Here is a 15,299-nt window from a genome sequence, read left to right as displayed (position 1 = left end):
GGCTTTACAGCCTGATGTATCCATTTTTCCTTGCTTCCTCCATGCAAGTGCTTTCCTTGTTGCCTGACTCAAGGTTTGGTGCAGTCCTTTTGGAGCCCAGTGGCAGCAGTGGCCTTCCCATAGACACAGATAGCTAAAAGCCATCAGGGCTACAGAAGGCCAAAGGCCAATGGTTTTGCTGAGTGGGTGCTTATCAGAAGTGATGCACCTTGGAGAGCTGTATCCATTGCATCTGTAACTAGGATACTGTGAAGTAAATCCCCATGGAGACAGCCAATCACCTCCTCGCTGGGTTAAGAAGCTATCATGATATCAATATGTGTAACAATAACAAATGGCTTGAGATGGCTAAATAATGGATCTTCCTGTCTGACCTGTCAATTCAGAGACGTGTTCATCACCCAAAAGCAACAGAAGAATTGGGCCCCTGTATCATTAATTTTCCTAAACACGCTAGAAAGCTGAAAAGTAGATTTTGTGCCATGAACCTGTTTGAGCTTTTAAAGCCAGAGATAAATTATTTCCACACAGTAGCATTACAGCCAAACACCTGTGAGTAATTAAAAAAATCACTGAAGAATTCGACTCTGATTGAGAGAGGCATCTCCAAGAGCATGGATAGTGCTTTACAAGCCTACTGACTTGCCTGTGTAAATCCTGAGACAAGAATGAGTGTTATCTGAAATGATCTAAGGCAGCAGGGATCAGTGAGCTAGATGGGTTGGGAAACTGTTAGTTTTGGAGTTGGCTGGCTTTCTCAGCAATCTAACTGCAAAGAGTGAATATCCAGATAAGCTGGAAAGGCTGTGAGTAACTCAATCCCCCTTGCCCATAGTGAATCTCTGGCATCAAAGTCTAGGCAAGGTTCACATGCAAAGTATGCCAGGAGTGTTGAATGGTGGGACTGAGGGACATTGAAATTGCTCAGCAAAGGAGCTTTTGATCTAAAGTGGCACATAGATGATAAAGTAGAACTGGTCTCTCTAGAGACCTCTCTAGAGACCTAGGACAGTGAGAGAAGCAGATAGTTTATGAGGGACTGAGACATTGTCGGTAGTTAAAAGCAAGAAATACTGCTTGTTCAGGAGCTACAGTGGGCTGGTCATCCCATGGCATTGGTCACACTAGATGGGCAACACCTCTTACCTCTTCCTGTCCTGCCCCAAGATGCTGGTCCTAAGTCCATGCCTGGGTCAGGAGGGTGAGGAGAGGGGGCTGCACAGCTGGCTCACTATTTGTGTGATCCAAAATTTGTATCTCTATACCAGGGCACAATATGGGAATGGGTTGAACTCCCTTATATCTTTGGTAAAATGTACCTGTGTGGCTTCCCCCATGTGCAAAAGCAAATCTGGACAGATTGGAGTTTTGGTCAGCACAGTGATGTGAGGAATATCCAAAGGGAGTTCAGCAGAATGGCTCTTGACAATAAGGGACTTTAACATGGAAAAAATTTGTCTGGAGAAAGAGGCTGGAAAAGGGGGAGCCAGCCTGAGCAATGCTTGTGTCACTACCTCCCTGGATGGCACCAGGCCTCTTACTGGTACTTCACTCAGCTTGATTTACTGCAGATTGAATGAAAAGTGCTTTGACATTTTACACTGTGTCACGTTGGCAATAAGATAGCTAAGGGTCTCCCAGGGTTTCTGTGAAAAGTCCCTTATTTGTGACACTTGATTTTTCTCCCAGTTCAATTGCAGATGGCCTAAGTATGCAGGGTTTGTCAGCTCAAAGGCGTTCGTGTTCCAAGGGGCACTGCGGAGATGCAATTTATGACGATGGCTTATAATTTTTAAAGCTGTGTAAGTGGACCCCGTGCGTAGCAAACAAGATGCAGTTCCTATCTAAAGGAGCTGAGTGGATGATTCAGAAACTTACAGTAGGGACTAGTTAAACAGCCCAGCTAGAGGAGCTGCAGAGCAGGTAAGAAAGCTCTCAGACTACACTGGGAGTGGGAGGTGGTCAAGATACTGTAGAGCGTAACCAGAAATGTTGCATGAGGACAGATCCTGCTGTTGTTGAATTGTTGTGTTATCCTTGTACACATTGCTGCTGTCCTGGGGAACTGGCCAGTAGATGGATTTACCTCCCATGTGCTCATCAAAAAAATCCAAGTCCTCACTTCAATTGCTTCTATTTTTACTCCTCTGGGCTGTGTGTGATATATTCTCTTTCCTTCCCCAACCTGTTGCCTGACTTAATCCATCTGCTCCTGTTTCAGGTCCCCAGGATCTACTGGGAGCTCTCAACAAGGCGCGTCCTTCTCATGGAGTTTATGGAAGGGGGGCAGGTGAATGACAGGGCCTACATGGAGAGGAATGGCATCAACGTCAATGAGGTAATTTCTCAGCCATCTCTGAATTGGACGTGGTGGGCAATGCAAAACTGATGTTGCCATCAGCTGACCTTGATGCAAAATGGAGGCTGACAGGATAGGACAGGACAGAAGAAGAAGCACATACAGATGTGAACAGAGCAATCAGACTGAGAGATCTGCATTCTTGTGCTTCTTGGAGAAATACAAAACTCCTTTTTGGGAACACTCTCCTGTAGGCTGCACAGCTAGAGAGACCTTCAAGGAGACATAGTGAAAGATGACCATGCTCTTATATTACAGACACCCATGGTTTGTTCCAAGATGGTAGTTTCTGTTACCCTAAAGGAACAACTTCAGCTTCTGATTTTTTTGTCTTGTGGACTTTGCTATTAAGAGAGATTTGAAAAATTTTGTCCATGGCAAAACACAGTCAGCTCCATTTATCTGGACAAGTCAACTGGTCAAAAGTGAGAGAGTCATTTCTTTGAGTGAGTTTATCCTATCCTTTTCTTCTGCTGTAGGCAGAGGTCAAATCTAGCCCATACAATCAGTTACAAGAGTGAATATTCTTCAAGTCTTGAAATAGAGAGGCTTGTTTTGATGCATTAGCAGTTGGGCTCTTGAGCAATATGTACATTCAGATTTTGAGGTGGGCTTCCTCACAGTTCTTGGATAGCAGATCCATTCTGATATCAAGGTAGCTAGTATAGTATACCTCCTTGGGACTTTGGTTACTTTGAATTTTCTCAAACTGCTGGAGATAGCAAAGTTGTAGAGAAGCAGCTAATTTCAGTTTTTCTAACTTGCAGAGGCTTTTGCTTGCAATTAGAGTGACTTAGGGTGAAAATTTCTGCTAATTTTTTTGTTCGTCCATGCCTTTGGGAAGGTCGTTTTGTAACATCTTGGCACAATAGGTCCTATGCAGCAGTGAAACCACGTATTTTCCTGATTCTGAGCTGGTCTCTAAATGACGGCTAAGAAGTAATTTTGAAAAAGTTGTCAACAGACTTCTATTGCTGCAAAGTATAAGCCTCAGACAGTTCTGGCTATCTGTCAGGTATAGGGTGTCACTCAGCTCAGTTGTAAGACTGAGTTTCTACAAACTCTCTCAGTGCCTGCACTGAGCTGTTCTTCCTTTTCTCTCCCCACCCCCTGAAATTAATGATTAACTTTACTGATTACCAGTAAAGCAGCAGTAGAAAGGAGGGAATACTGAGCTTGTCTAAATCATGGGGAAGGAGGTCTGTTATTATGGCTGCAGTAATACAAGGTAGGAGCAGTGCACACCCCAGACTTCTGCTTTGGCAAGGTGCAGCAGATGGGGACAAATATAACCAAGATCCATTATCAGCTGCTGCTGTTGTTGCCCTGGGTAAACGACTGCATGGCATGGTAGTGAGGTGAGCAAAAGACAGCAGACGTTGAAAGGAGCATGAGGAGAGGACAGCAACCCACTTTTCAAAAGTGACCTGACTTATAATATATAGGAGTTTTGGCTTTCAAGAGATACATTAGCTCCATATAAATCACCTGAATCTATCTATCTATCTATCTATCTATCTATCTATCTATCTATCTATCTATCTATCTATCTATCTATCTATCCCTCTATCATCTTGCTCCATTTTGTTTTACTGGGGGGAGGAAGAGGAATCTTTACTAAGCAGGATTTCTTGTGTGACAATGCAGCAAAAGCAAGCCGAGCCTCTCTCCTTTAAATGGAAAGAATCCCTGAGGTGAAAGCTCCCTTCAAACCAGGTTACTGACATTTACTTAATACCGTCTGTAGCAGGATTATCATTAAAGCTGCCCAAAAGCACATTAATCTCACTGGATCCATCCAAGTGCTGGATTGTAATGGCATTTAATCAGAGAAGGCTTTGATTTCTAAAGACAAGTGCAAACACTGAAATATCTGCCTGTGGAACAGTTACTTATTCATGTGCAAGTGTAGCTGAGGAGGAGCATGCAGCTAGGATATTGACAGTGAAAGGGAAATCTGGAGAGGGTAGTTCTCAAGAAATGAGCTGGCAGGAATTGTGAGGGAAAACCAGGGCATGGCAGGGTTAGGAAGGGGCAACTGGAAACTGGGCTCTTCCTGTTTCAAAACACAAGAGGATTTGCAGTCTTGGTTGGGAAGTTACATTTGGAAATAGGTGGTAGAGCAGGGAAGAGAGGAAAAGTAGACTGAGAGGCTCTCAGGAGGGTTGTAGCATACTGTATATAGGAGGAAAGGAGGGATAACAACGCTACTTAGAGCATGGATTTTTAAAGAAAATCCCAAATGACATAAATGCTCCTTTTGCGCCCATTCTGATTGTACCTGATTAATTTAGACAGACCTTGTCTGTATACAAATCTTAACATTATCTCTGGTCTGCTGCATGGGTTTTCCTTGTCCTTCCTTTTGGATTCTCTGCCTGTCTCCGCAGAGGCTGCTGTATTAGCAAGCTCTGGGAGCTGTGGAGCTTAAAGATGCACTTCTGGCATTGTGCTGTAGTACCTCCAACTAACCAACCAGTTCATGTAGCCAAGTGTAGAGTCCCCGTGATCACCCTGGTTTGGATTTGAGTCAGGGAAAGGCAACAATGCCATATACTTCAGCTCACCAAAAGCCTGTTTGTGAGCTGTGGATGATTCAGAATTCAGGAAAGTGTTTTGTCCAGCTGAGAGTTGAAAGCAAACAGCTAAGGTACTTAAGAAGAGCTACTGTGCACAATTATTGCCATCTGTCACCCCATCCTACTGTGGCTTTTTGCTTCTTTCTGTTACTAAGTGGGTTCTGCATTGGAATGGTATCTCTTAGCTCAATAAAGAGCCCAGCTATCTTCTTGTGACTGACAGATTTGCAACTTGAAATATGCTTTCAGTGTGGGATTTACCCTTCTGCCAAGAGTCAGGAGCTGCAGCCATGTAGCTGCTAAAATTTAAGTGGGATTTTCCCAGGGTGGGATCCTTTTGTCAGTGCAAATGTGGAAACCTCTCATGTCTCAAGTATTTGTGCTTATAACACTCAAGTGTTACATGAAGCGGAGCAGAGAAGAACTCTGTTTCTGGGGAAGATGGCTATTCTTGCTCTTTGCACTTGCTGATGTCGTCTGGGGAGAGGTTTCTTTGCAGATTCTCCTACATTTCATCTTGTCTGAAGCTTAGTGAAGTTCACAAGGCACTGGTAAACAAGGATAGTGACCTCCGCTATTTCAGCTTTTGAACTGTGCAAAGACACCAGGTAAATGAGTTAAATTACACACAAACCCATTTCTTACTGAAAGTCAGTCCCAAGTGTCAATGTCAATCAATTGCTTAAGTCCCACCAAGATGCTTTACATTAAATCCAAGGAAATACAACTGTATTTAAAGTCAAGGGCAAATGATTCCCATGGTCATTTTGGGTCTAACAGAGATGCAAGAAACAAGTGAAAAAACAGTAACTGGTCTTCTCTACCTGCATCCTTTTGAGAATCTAGACAAACTTATCAAGTTAGTCCCTCAGTTCCCAGGGTGGATGAGTCAGAATACTTCTCCCCACTTAAATGCCATGGAAGATGGGGCACTGAGCAGGAAAATAATTTCCTCCGTCCCCAACAGAGAGTACAGGGCATGTTAGGAGTGCACTCCAGGAGTCCTAAAAACTATTCCTGTATCTTAATGACATCATGTGTGTCCAGACATCACCTTGCTGTGATGCTAGATCAGTGCATAGTGATAGTACTGCATAACAGAGCACTGTCGATCCTCACAACTGGATCACAGAGGAAAGAGTGTGAAATGAGATCTCTTGTGTGTGACCATCCTAATCTGCTATGGACAAGAGCCATTTCAGAGCAGAGGCACAGAGTAGGCTCCAAGTTGTGGCTATTTTCCATCCACACCCTTTGCTAATTTGACACCAGTTTAATTGGGCAGAATTGCCCTAGCAGGATTAAGCAAACCCTTAGATGATGGCTGTAATAACAACAATGAAAGAAAGCCAAAAACTCAATACAGTTTTCAATCCAATTAACCTTCGATTAAGGTTCCAAAATCAATGCTATTATTTTGGCTTGAGGAGGTAATATTGAGCCCTGAGAAATGAGCTGCACAACGACCTTTATTTTTAATGAGATCAATAGAAGTTAGTGTCGCCATCTCTTAAAATAATTGGCAAATATTACAGTCAAATTAAGGCCAGAGACTAGTATCTGCTGCTGATCTAAAGAGACAGTCACAGGTGGAGATAGGACAGAAAGAGATGATGCTCTATCAGGCAGTTTCATCTGGGACTTATCAGGGGCAGGCAGTGAGATCATCTCTGCAGGACCATGACGCAGGATTTTTTTCTTTGCCTTTCTTCTTTGTGTCAGTTGGAGGCATGGGGCCAGGACCACTCCAGCTTGCTCACAAGTTTAGGAAAGTGTCAATGCCTTTCCCCAGATAATCTAGGCTGGTTTGTTACATTGCAGCTACCCTTGAACATGATATATGTGCTATCTTGTTAGTTGTTACTGTAGGAGTACTCACAGCCTCAAATTTGCATGCATTCTTTCTTTTCCAAGAAGTGTATTGCTAACTATTGTGTATTGGTGTTCTAAAGATACTCATTTGTGATGGACTTCGTACTCTTTTGTTACTGTCACATTGCTCTGTCAGCTGGGTGTGCTGATTTGTTAAAAGGGGAGTTCCATACAGGGGCAAGGGTGACAGGTTGTCTAGGCTTTCAAAACTGATGGCAGCAACATATTGTGTCTCTGTACATACACAAGGAGAAATATATCACTGCTGCTACCTATAGTTCAGCTTGGGATCTTCTGAGTTAGATGACAGAAATGCAATAGGTGTACTTGTTAAAATACTTGGTACCCTGGATATGAGTCCATTAGCTACAAAAGGTTGGGATTATTGGGAAAATTGCAAAGTAGGTAAGAAACTGATAGAGGCAATGGTGGAGGGAAATTACCATAATGGAGTTTTGTGAGGTTTGCTCTTCAAACAGATTTTATTTAATAAATTGGTAATGACCTCAACACAAACAACTGTGTGAAGGACATTGTTGGTGACACCAAGTTGAGAGGTCTGACACTGTGGAGGAGGACCAGAGAAGCAATAGCACTTGTTGGCCTTGAGAACTGAAGTGATAGAAAGGGATAAAAATGAGCAATACCAAGTGGAAAGTCATGCACTTAAAAACTAAGAAGAGTTTCTTAAATAGATTGGGAGTTTATCAGAGGAAAGCGACATATTAGAATTAACTTTGGGACATTAGTAAATCACGGAGTGTGTGTTTCCTGTGCAGTGCAACTGTGTAAAAGGCAGGTTGACACATAGGACACACCTGGTAAAGGAGCATCCTGTAGAAATGGGGTGGTATTTCTTCTGTATTTATGCTGATTATTATCTGAGTGGTGGACACATTGGAGTAGTAAATACTGGAGAGAGATGGAACTAGTTAAACTCCAGGATTATGATAGCTAAGGAAATAATTTAAATTGGACATCATTAAAATCAGGCTGGGATTTAGGGGTAAGGTTCTGACCATCTAAAGGGTACATTTTTGGAACAACCTCCAACGTTGTGCTTTCTGTCTTACATATTTCCAGTGAACTTGACCAGTTTATAGAGAGACTCTGTGATACTGTACAGTAACAACCCGTAATATCTGCACTACATTGTTATTTTCTGCTGTACTGGCTTGTGACTCAGGTAGGATAGTTTGTTACATGTAGCATCCTTGCCATATTGAGTACATAAAATGAACTTCATGTGCTTAGGCTGGTGAAGAGTTACTCCAAGTCTGGCTGTTTTACATGTATTTGTCACTCCATTGTTTGATTGTTGTCTACAATCTGTTTCTTCCTCAGCTCTGTTTTTTTCAAAATGAAAACACTGGGCTGAAAATGTGCGGTTTGTCTGACACAGTGTCATGGTCATGTCACATATTTGGCAATGGCAGATTGCTATTTGCATTGACTAGTAAGGCCACAGGCTCACTTGTTGACTGTAGTCATCACGTTCTGCTGCAGCACAGACAGGCAAATGGAACTTCTTTTAGGCAATAACACACCTTCTGGCAATAGGACATGCCTCTGGCCAGAGCCAGAGCCTGATGTCATCCTGACATATCAGGCTCAGCTCTTTGTTCTTATGTGTTATGCCTAAATTATGCTATTCTTGGTAACACCTCCTTTTGTCTAGTTGTATTTCTTGTAGCGCATTCAGAACTACAAATGCTTCTGCTTCCTTGCTTTTCAAACCTCCTAACTGTGATAGATTCCCCTCCTCTGCCATCCTTAGCCAACTTTGGAATCTTCAACTCTTTTAATCTTTGTCCCAAGTAAGTGCCTCCTGCATCTTGCTCATTTATTTACTTTCTCTGAACTCCCTCTGTGTAGTCTGCATCTTTCTGTTAATGAGATGTCTGGAAGTGAATGCAGAATTCCAAGGGTGATTATTATTTTTTTTACAATGTGCAGCAGAACAATGCTGAGGGATGCTGGTAATGATAAAGACCCCATTGTGTTGGATGATAAACAGGGAAAGGACTGATGACCTCTCTGTGTCATAATAAAAAGCCTGTGTGTTAACTTTAGTCTTTGCTTTTGTAAGTCATTGCAACCTTTTGTCTAATTTGTGATGCACCTTCACCCTGAGGTCTCACACAGCCTAAATGCTTGCTGAATTCCTCCCTTCTTCTGAGCAGAGGTTTTCACACTTCTCTTTTCTCATTTCATCTAGCTGCATTCTTCCAGAGTGAATTCTGTAGTGTTATTTATCCAGTGGCCTTCCTAATAAGAGTGGAATAAGGACCCATAGGGACAAGGCACAGTACTGGAGAATTAATGTATATAAAGGTTTCATGGTTTTTTTCCTAAACCTTTTCTCAAGAAACATGAACTCCTTTTATCTGAATTATAATAATAGGTCACTACCCACATATTACAATCTAAGCTGTAGAGTGTAAAGCTTCCTGTTTTATTTACAGTTTGATGGTATTGGTGCTTTCTATCTTAATTTAATTTGTATCCTATTTTAGAGGTATGTCAGCAGACAAAAATACGTAAAAATACTTTAGTGTGCAGCACAGCTCCATCTCTTACACTAGGTAAATTTTTTCTAAAGATTGTTTGTATGCTTATATCATAAATACCTGTAAAATATCTCCTGTATGCTAATGAAATAATACAGAATGCATTCATCTGTCTTAAAGAAGCTATAAGGTTTAGTTTCAGTGAAGATACTGGAGAAACTCAAAGTTGCATGCTGGGGAAGAGGTAAATATAAGTACACAGGGAAGGGAGAGAGGATGTGGATATTGCAGTGAAGATTGTCTTGTATCCCTGACTCAGCCTGAGTGTCTGAGCAGGCCTGTAACCCCTCCGTTTTTATGGCAACATGAATCCTGAGCTGCTTTGCTGTTGCATCGTGGGCTGCAAAAGGCTATGACAGATCTGTGTAGTAACCTGTCTGCTGAGGGTGACTCAGGAGTGGGGGCCTTCTCTGCACCTGGAGCCTGCAGCTGTATCATAAGATGCTGTTATGAGGGTAGCATGGATAACCTGGTGAGAGGTGTTTTTGTAGGATCCTACAATATTTGGGATTGGAAGGGACCTCAGGAAGTCTTTTATCAAATCTTCTTCTAAGGCAGGGTCAGTTATGAGGTCAGACCAGCTTACTCAGGGTGTTAGTCAGTCAGGTCTTTAAAACCTCCAAGGATGGAGATTGCACAATCCCTTCAGCCATGAACCAACCAATAGGTTTGCAGAACTGCCAGCCCTTGTCCGGACTTGTGTTTAATGGGCATGAGGCATCATTTTGTACCCCAGATTGTCCCCAGGTCCTCATCTTCATTAATTCTGTGCTCTTCCATGTTCCTGGAGAGCAAACAACTGAGGTAGGGAGGGCAGAATGTGGTTTACCCCATGTCTGCAGTAGTGTTGAGTTTGATGCTATGATCAGTCATGAGGTCCAAGTCCATTCCTTCAGGTATGTAGATCCCTGGGAGGTTGTGTGAACGAGTGACTGGCTTAAAACAGACTATCTGCACGTCCTTGGACTGTCAGCAAGTGCTTCTCAGCTCTTCTAGGAGATCACAGCACCTGGTATACTTTGGTCCTATCTAATTTTAGAGCTTGTTGATCTAGGAGACCTATAAGGGTCACTTCATGGCTCCAGTGATCTCTGCTGGTAATTCAGAAGGGAAACATAACTTCCCTCAGTGAGTACTTAAAATATCACCAGTGTGACATTAGGGACGCTGCACTTCGGGAGATCACAGGGCTGTGCTGTGCCACCTGTGTGGGTGATTCAGCATGGGGCCAGCATTCACCATGACTCAGCAGTGTCACACTTGAGGGACAGAGTATTGTTTCATGTGATCCTACAGCCATCCCTGTTGGTGTGCAGCAGGAAGGTTTCCTGTCCTTTCTCCTCATTTGTAGTTACTTGGGCATTATTCATAATGAACACTTTTCCCAGAGGTGGCTGCATTTCAGAGGTGGGTAAAGCAAGCCCTTCCCTGACTGGCTGGTTTTCTGCAGGGTGAGCTGTCATTAGTATCCCTGTTAACTCTTCTACCACCTCTGCTTATGGTGACAGCTGCCAGTTTGCTGCTTACACAGGGTGTCTGGAGATATACTTGGAATAATTTATAACAATTGTCTTTTAATTGCTTGTTCAGCACTCTGCTGTGTAGCAGTGCTGCTTTGGGATGGCAGGGAGGGCTGGCAGTGGGATGTCAGGGCAAGGCTGCTGTGGTAGTGCATGGCAAGGGATTGATTCTGTGCCCCTGGGATGTTTGCTTGCTCCTAGGAGGTTTTTAACTTTAATAACATCTCTTAGTGATAAGGAGCAGTAGCATGGAGGGACACAGCAGTGACAGGATGATTTAAACAACCTTTCTGTGCTGCTTCATCTTCACAGACATTGCAAATCAGCTTAGTATGGTTCTGAGGAAAAGAAGAGGGAAAGTGGGGGGACAGCGTGATGGAGAGATGGAAGGGGGAACCCATGGACATTCTGGTGACAAGATTAATAGGCTGAGTCTCCCCTCACCCCTTCTCTGCTGGGTCCTGCTGCCATTCATGGATAGAAACACCTGAGACTTCCTCCAAGCAGTCTCACCCACCCCAGCAGTAATTTCTATGCCTTCTCTGTGAATGCATGTCTGCCCCTTTCTGCTGTCCTACTTTCCTCCTCATTACCAGAAACCTCATTCCTACCCCCAGGTATTTTCTCTTTTTTATGCCAGACAAGTGTTCTTAAATAACCCTTGATCCCACAAACACCTTTATGGTTCTCCTTGCATGGATCCTTCCCTCAATGCCCTGGGTCATCCTGCTACTGGTAGATGCCAGCAGCCATGCTGTGCATTTGTCAGTGTGAGGAGCTGCAGGAGCTCTGCATGGGGACACCGGCAGACCCTTCTCCCTGTAGGACTGGCATGTGGAGGCTGCCTCCCTGGCAGGCACCCTGCTGTTGGTGGCAGTGTGTGACCATCTCTGTCTCCTCACAGATCTCTCGCAACTTGGGGAAGCTCTACAGCGAAATGATCTTTGTCAATGGCTTTGTGCACTGTGACCCACACCCAGGCAACGTGCTAGTGAAGAAATGCCCAACCTCTGGCAAGGCCCACATTATCCTCCTGGACCATGGACTCTACCAGGTATGTAGCTATGGGGGGCTTCAGGAGTCTTGCGAGGCTGCCTTTGGGCATCAGGCTGAAAGAGCACACCCAGCTGCAGCCTTGCCCCTCTGAGCACATATGAATACATTTTTCATGTTACTCCCATAACCCTCCAAGGATATTTTCTGACTCTGAAATGGGGGATAGAGCACAGCTAAGGGACACAAAACTTTCCCCCAGTCTCCTATCCTCTGTGGGCTTCTGAGGGGCCATGTCTCCCTACCCAGGTGCTGAGCGAGTCATTCCGCATGGACTACTGCCGCCTTTGGCAGGCCCTCATCAAGGCCGATATGAAGAGGGTGCAGAAGTACAGCCGGCGGCTCGGGGCAGGGGATTTGTACCCTCTCTTTGCCTGCATGCTGACTGCCAGATCTTGGGAGTCTGTCAACAGGGGTATTGACCAGTCACCAGTCTCAGCCAGCGAGGTAGGTCCTGTGTGTCCTTCCCTAACGTGTGCCCTTCCTTCTCCTCAGGTACTTGCAACACTGATACTGCAGCAGTGCTGGGCAACACCTGGCAACCCTGTAGAAATTTTTTCAGTGATAGCTGAGCTAGAAAAAGCCAGGACTCCTCCTGCAATGCGTTTTATAGTAGCTGAACTTAATTTCCCAGATTCACTTGTCATGGGCTGCTTAAATTTTGTATCATATTTTAATGCCTAAGTGTTCACCATTTCTAGCAGGGGAAACATTTGTAGATTGTCCTTTTCTTAAAAAAATGTTGAATGCAGCTGTGCAGGAAACCATCAAGGAGGCTAGGATAAGGTAGAGGAGACATAAAGGCTTAGCGGGAAGACACGAGAAGGATAATGCATTATCACTATTCATGTAAATGACTATCAGCACTGATACAAACTCCTAAAAACTCCTGGAAATTACCTCCCAATCAGAAACCCTATTAACTTGGAGTCAAGGTTGCTTAACTGCAGATCCTGTCAACTCAATCACTACAAATCTAGGAAATTGCCACTTATGTTTTCCACCCTTTCATATCCACGCATGCTGGGATCCTTCTCATGCCTCCTCACACACCTGACACACACACACCTCCTTAAGAATAGTAACAGCCCCTGTCAATTGTGCTGTTTTTAGAGAGGGACATATGAGATTTCAGCCAATGGACTAGTGTCTGTGAGTAGAAGCATGTTGTATCCTATGGTTTGCTTTTATCTGCACACAATTTGTAGTAGAGAGGACAAAATTCATTTAAGTGGTGTTATAATATTGTCCTATGAAATTCTCTTCTGAAAATTCCCTCCTTTTGATGGATGTGGCAGAATTTGCTGCACTGGCTTACCATTATCCATAGCAATGAGGAGGTCAGATACCTTGGGTAATGGACTTCCCCCCCCAGTAATTTGATTGCTTCCTACCTGAATTAATTTCCTGTACATCAGAAATAATATAGTGACTGTCTAGCAGATCTGTACTTGATCTGGTGAGTTCTGGAGCTGGTAGCTCCAGAAAAAAATTCAGAGGCACAAAAGTGAATTGGCACAGAGCTGGCTCTAATACTACAAAGCCAGCATTGAATCTGAGCTAGTGAGCGATGTTTATTCTCAACCAGCTTGTGAAGATTATGCCAGAGGTGTAGCAGCAGCTGCATGGTGCCTTGTGTGTGCTAATGAACTTTGTCATTGAGTTGAATTGCGTGTATGGAACCAGCTCTGTCGTCTTTGCTTACATGACACAATTAATGCTGAAACTAGATAATCCTGCAGCAGATAATGGGGAGCTGAGGAGATTTGCTGTAGCATTAGGAAATGAGTTGCTGCTTGCCCTTACTTTAGAGGTGAATTTGAAAGATTTTATCAGCAGCAAGAGCTGAGTGCTGTGTAGGCAGGTACCATCAGCATAGAAGTCTACAGAGTGTGCTTGAAGATGTAGTGACATGACAGTAGCCTGTGAGACAAGGAAGCAACCCTCCTGAAACAAAATCTTATCTGTAGTGCTGTACCCAGTCTGGGGCACTGCATCTTGAGAAAGGTTTGATGAAACTGGGGCAAGTTCAGTAGGAGCCTACAAGGACTAGTGGTCAAGCAGATGCAACCCAGGAGGTAAGTCTGAGCAAGTTAGGGCAGAAAAAAGAAAAGGCAGATTGAGGAGAATTGTAGAAGTGATATGAGAATCTCTTAAAGAGTGCTGCAAAGAGGACAAGAAATCATGGGTTTAAATTCAACTGAACATGAGAAAAGCCAGATCTAATGGCAAAGCCATTGAAACGCTAGTGCAGATGTTCTGGGAAAGCTTTGAGCCATGCTGCTGGAGAGTTTTAGATGCAGGCTGGGCAAATGTATGAGGATTGCCATAAGTGTAGTTGTTCCTGCAGTAAGCCAAGGCCAGGCAGCTGATCGCTCAGGGTGGCTGCTGGCCTCATCTCATCTGATTTTAAGATGTGTTTTGCTCTATCCTGAAGCAGCCTCAGCAAGTGCAGCCAAGGGGCTTTTCTCAGGTCCTGTGGCATAGCTCATTTCTTCCTCTGCGCACAGGGTTTGCCCTTGACAGAAAATGACAGCTCTGATGACAGATCATGTGGTTGTTTTGTGATGTGGACAAGCAGCTGGAGCTAAAAATAAAAAGAAAAGAAATAGAAAAGAAAACATATGTGTGGAAAATAAAGTAGACTCTGCAGTGATACTGACTGGGATATGGGATAAGAGATAATCAGGGAGGAGTTTTCTGCCAACAAATAATGGAACAAAACATTTAACATTTAGGAAAGCTAAGCATCTTCTTGCTGAAGCTTTGTATTTTTGGTCAGTGACAGAGGCAGAAGGACGCAAAGATTTGTTTGTCAGCAGCAAAGCAACCATGGTAGTGTGTGAGATGTGTACGTCTCTGACCATCACTACGTGCACACTCAGTTTGTGCAAGTCTGTTCCTTTCTAATAAGTTTGAAGTTCACAAAGAGCGAGTGTGAGATCTCACATAATGAAATATAGGCCATCCCTTATTCCAGAGGAGAGAAGGTTTTAGAGCTGTTGTTTCCCACAAAGGAGTCTCCCTCGTGCAAGAAGTTATTTACTGCTCTCTGCATGTGTCCTGCTGGATTTTGGAGATTTCAGATGTTCCAGAGACTTCTATTTGGATTTCTGATTCGTGTCATGGCCTCTGTAGGAAGAGGTAGGGACATGGTATGCATATGGGATCAACTCCCCACCACACTGTGCTACATTTACTGGGATGGTGAGGGAACTCTCAGATCTAAAAACAGGCAGAAGAGGTGGGGCTGGCTGTGTTGCATGCTGTGGTGGCTCATGTTTGGAGGGGAGCCCATCTTAAGTGGCTTAGGCTGTAGCCTGTAAGTTATCACTGGGTTCTTACA

General features: G+C 43.8%; 1 protein-coding gene across 10 annotated transcripts in view; it reads left to right on the top strand.

Annotated features, from left to right (window-relative positions):
* ADCK1 (aarF domain containing kinase 1) overlaps positions 1-15,299 on the top strand; it is a 79,147-nt gene that overhangs the window by 60,565 nt on the left and 3,283 nt on the right. For 8 of the 10 annotated variants that reach the window (XM_051806358.1, XM_051806360.1, XM_051806363.1 and 5 more), the window contains 3 exons: positions 2,222-2,338; positions 11,805-11,954; positions 12,203-12,400. In XM_051806358.1, coding sequence (XP_051662318.1) covers positions 2,222-2,338; positions 11,805-11,954; positions 12,203-12,400 — 465 coding nt within the window. The remainder of the gene's footprint in view (positions 1-2,221; positions 2,339-11,804; positions 11,955-12,202; positions 12,401-15,299) is intronic. The other 2 variants (XM_051806361.1, XM_051806364.1) reach the window with 1 other exon arrangement.

Source organism: Manacus candei, unplaced genomic scaffold (genome assembly GCF_025592945.1).
Source record: "Manacus candei isolate 608988 ecotype Guabito, Panama unplaced genomic scaffold, ASM2559294v1 h1tg000067l, whole genome shotgun sequence".
NCBI classification, from domain to species: Eukaryota; Metazoa; Chordata; class Aves; order Passeriformes; family Pipridae; genus Manacus; species Manacus candei.
This window is presented reverse-complemented; position numbering and strand designations above follow the sequence as displayed.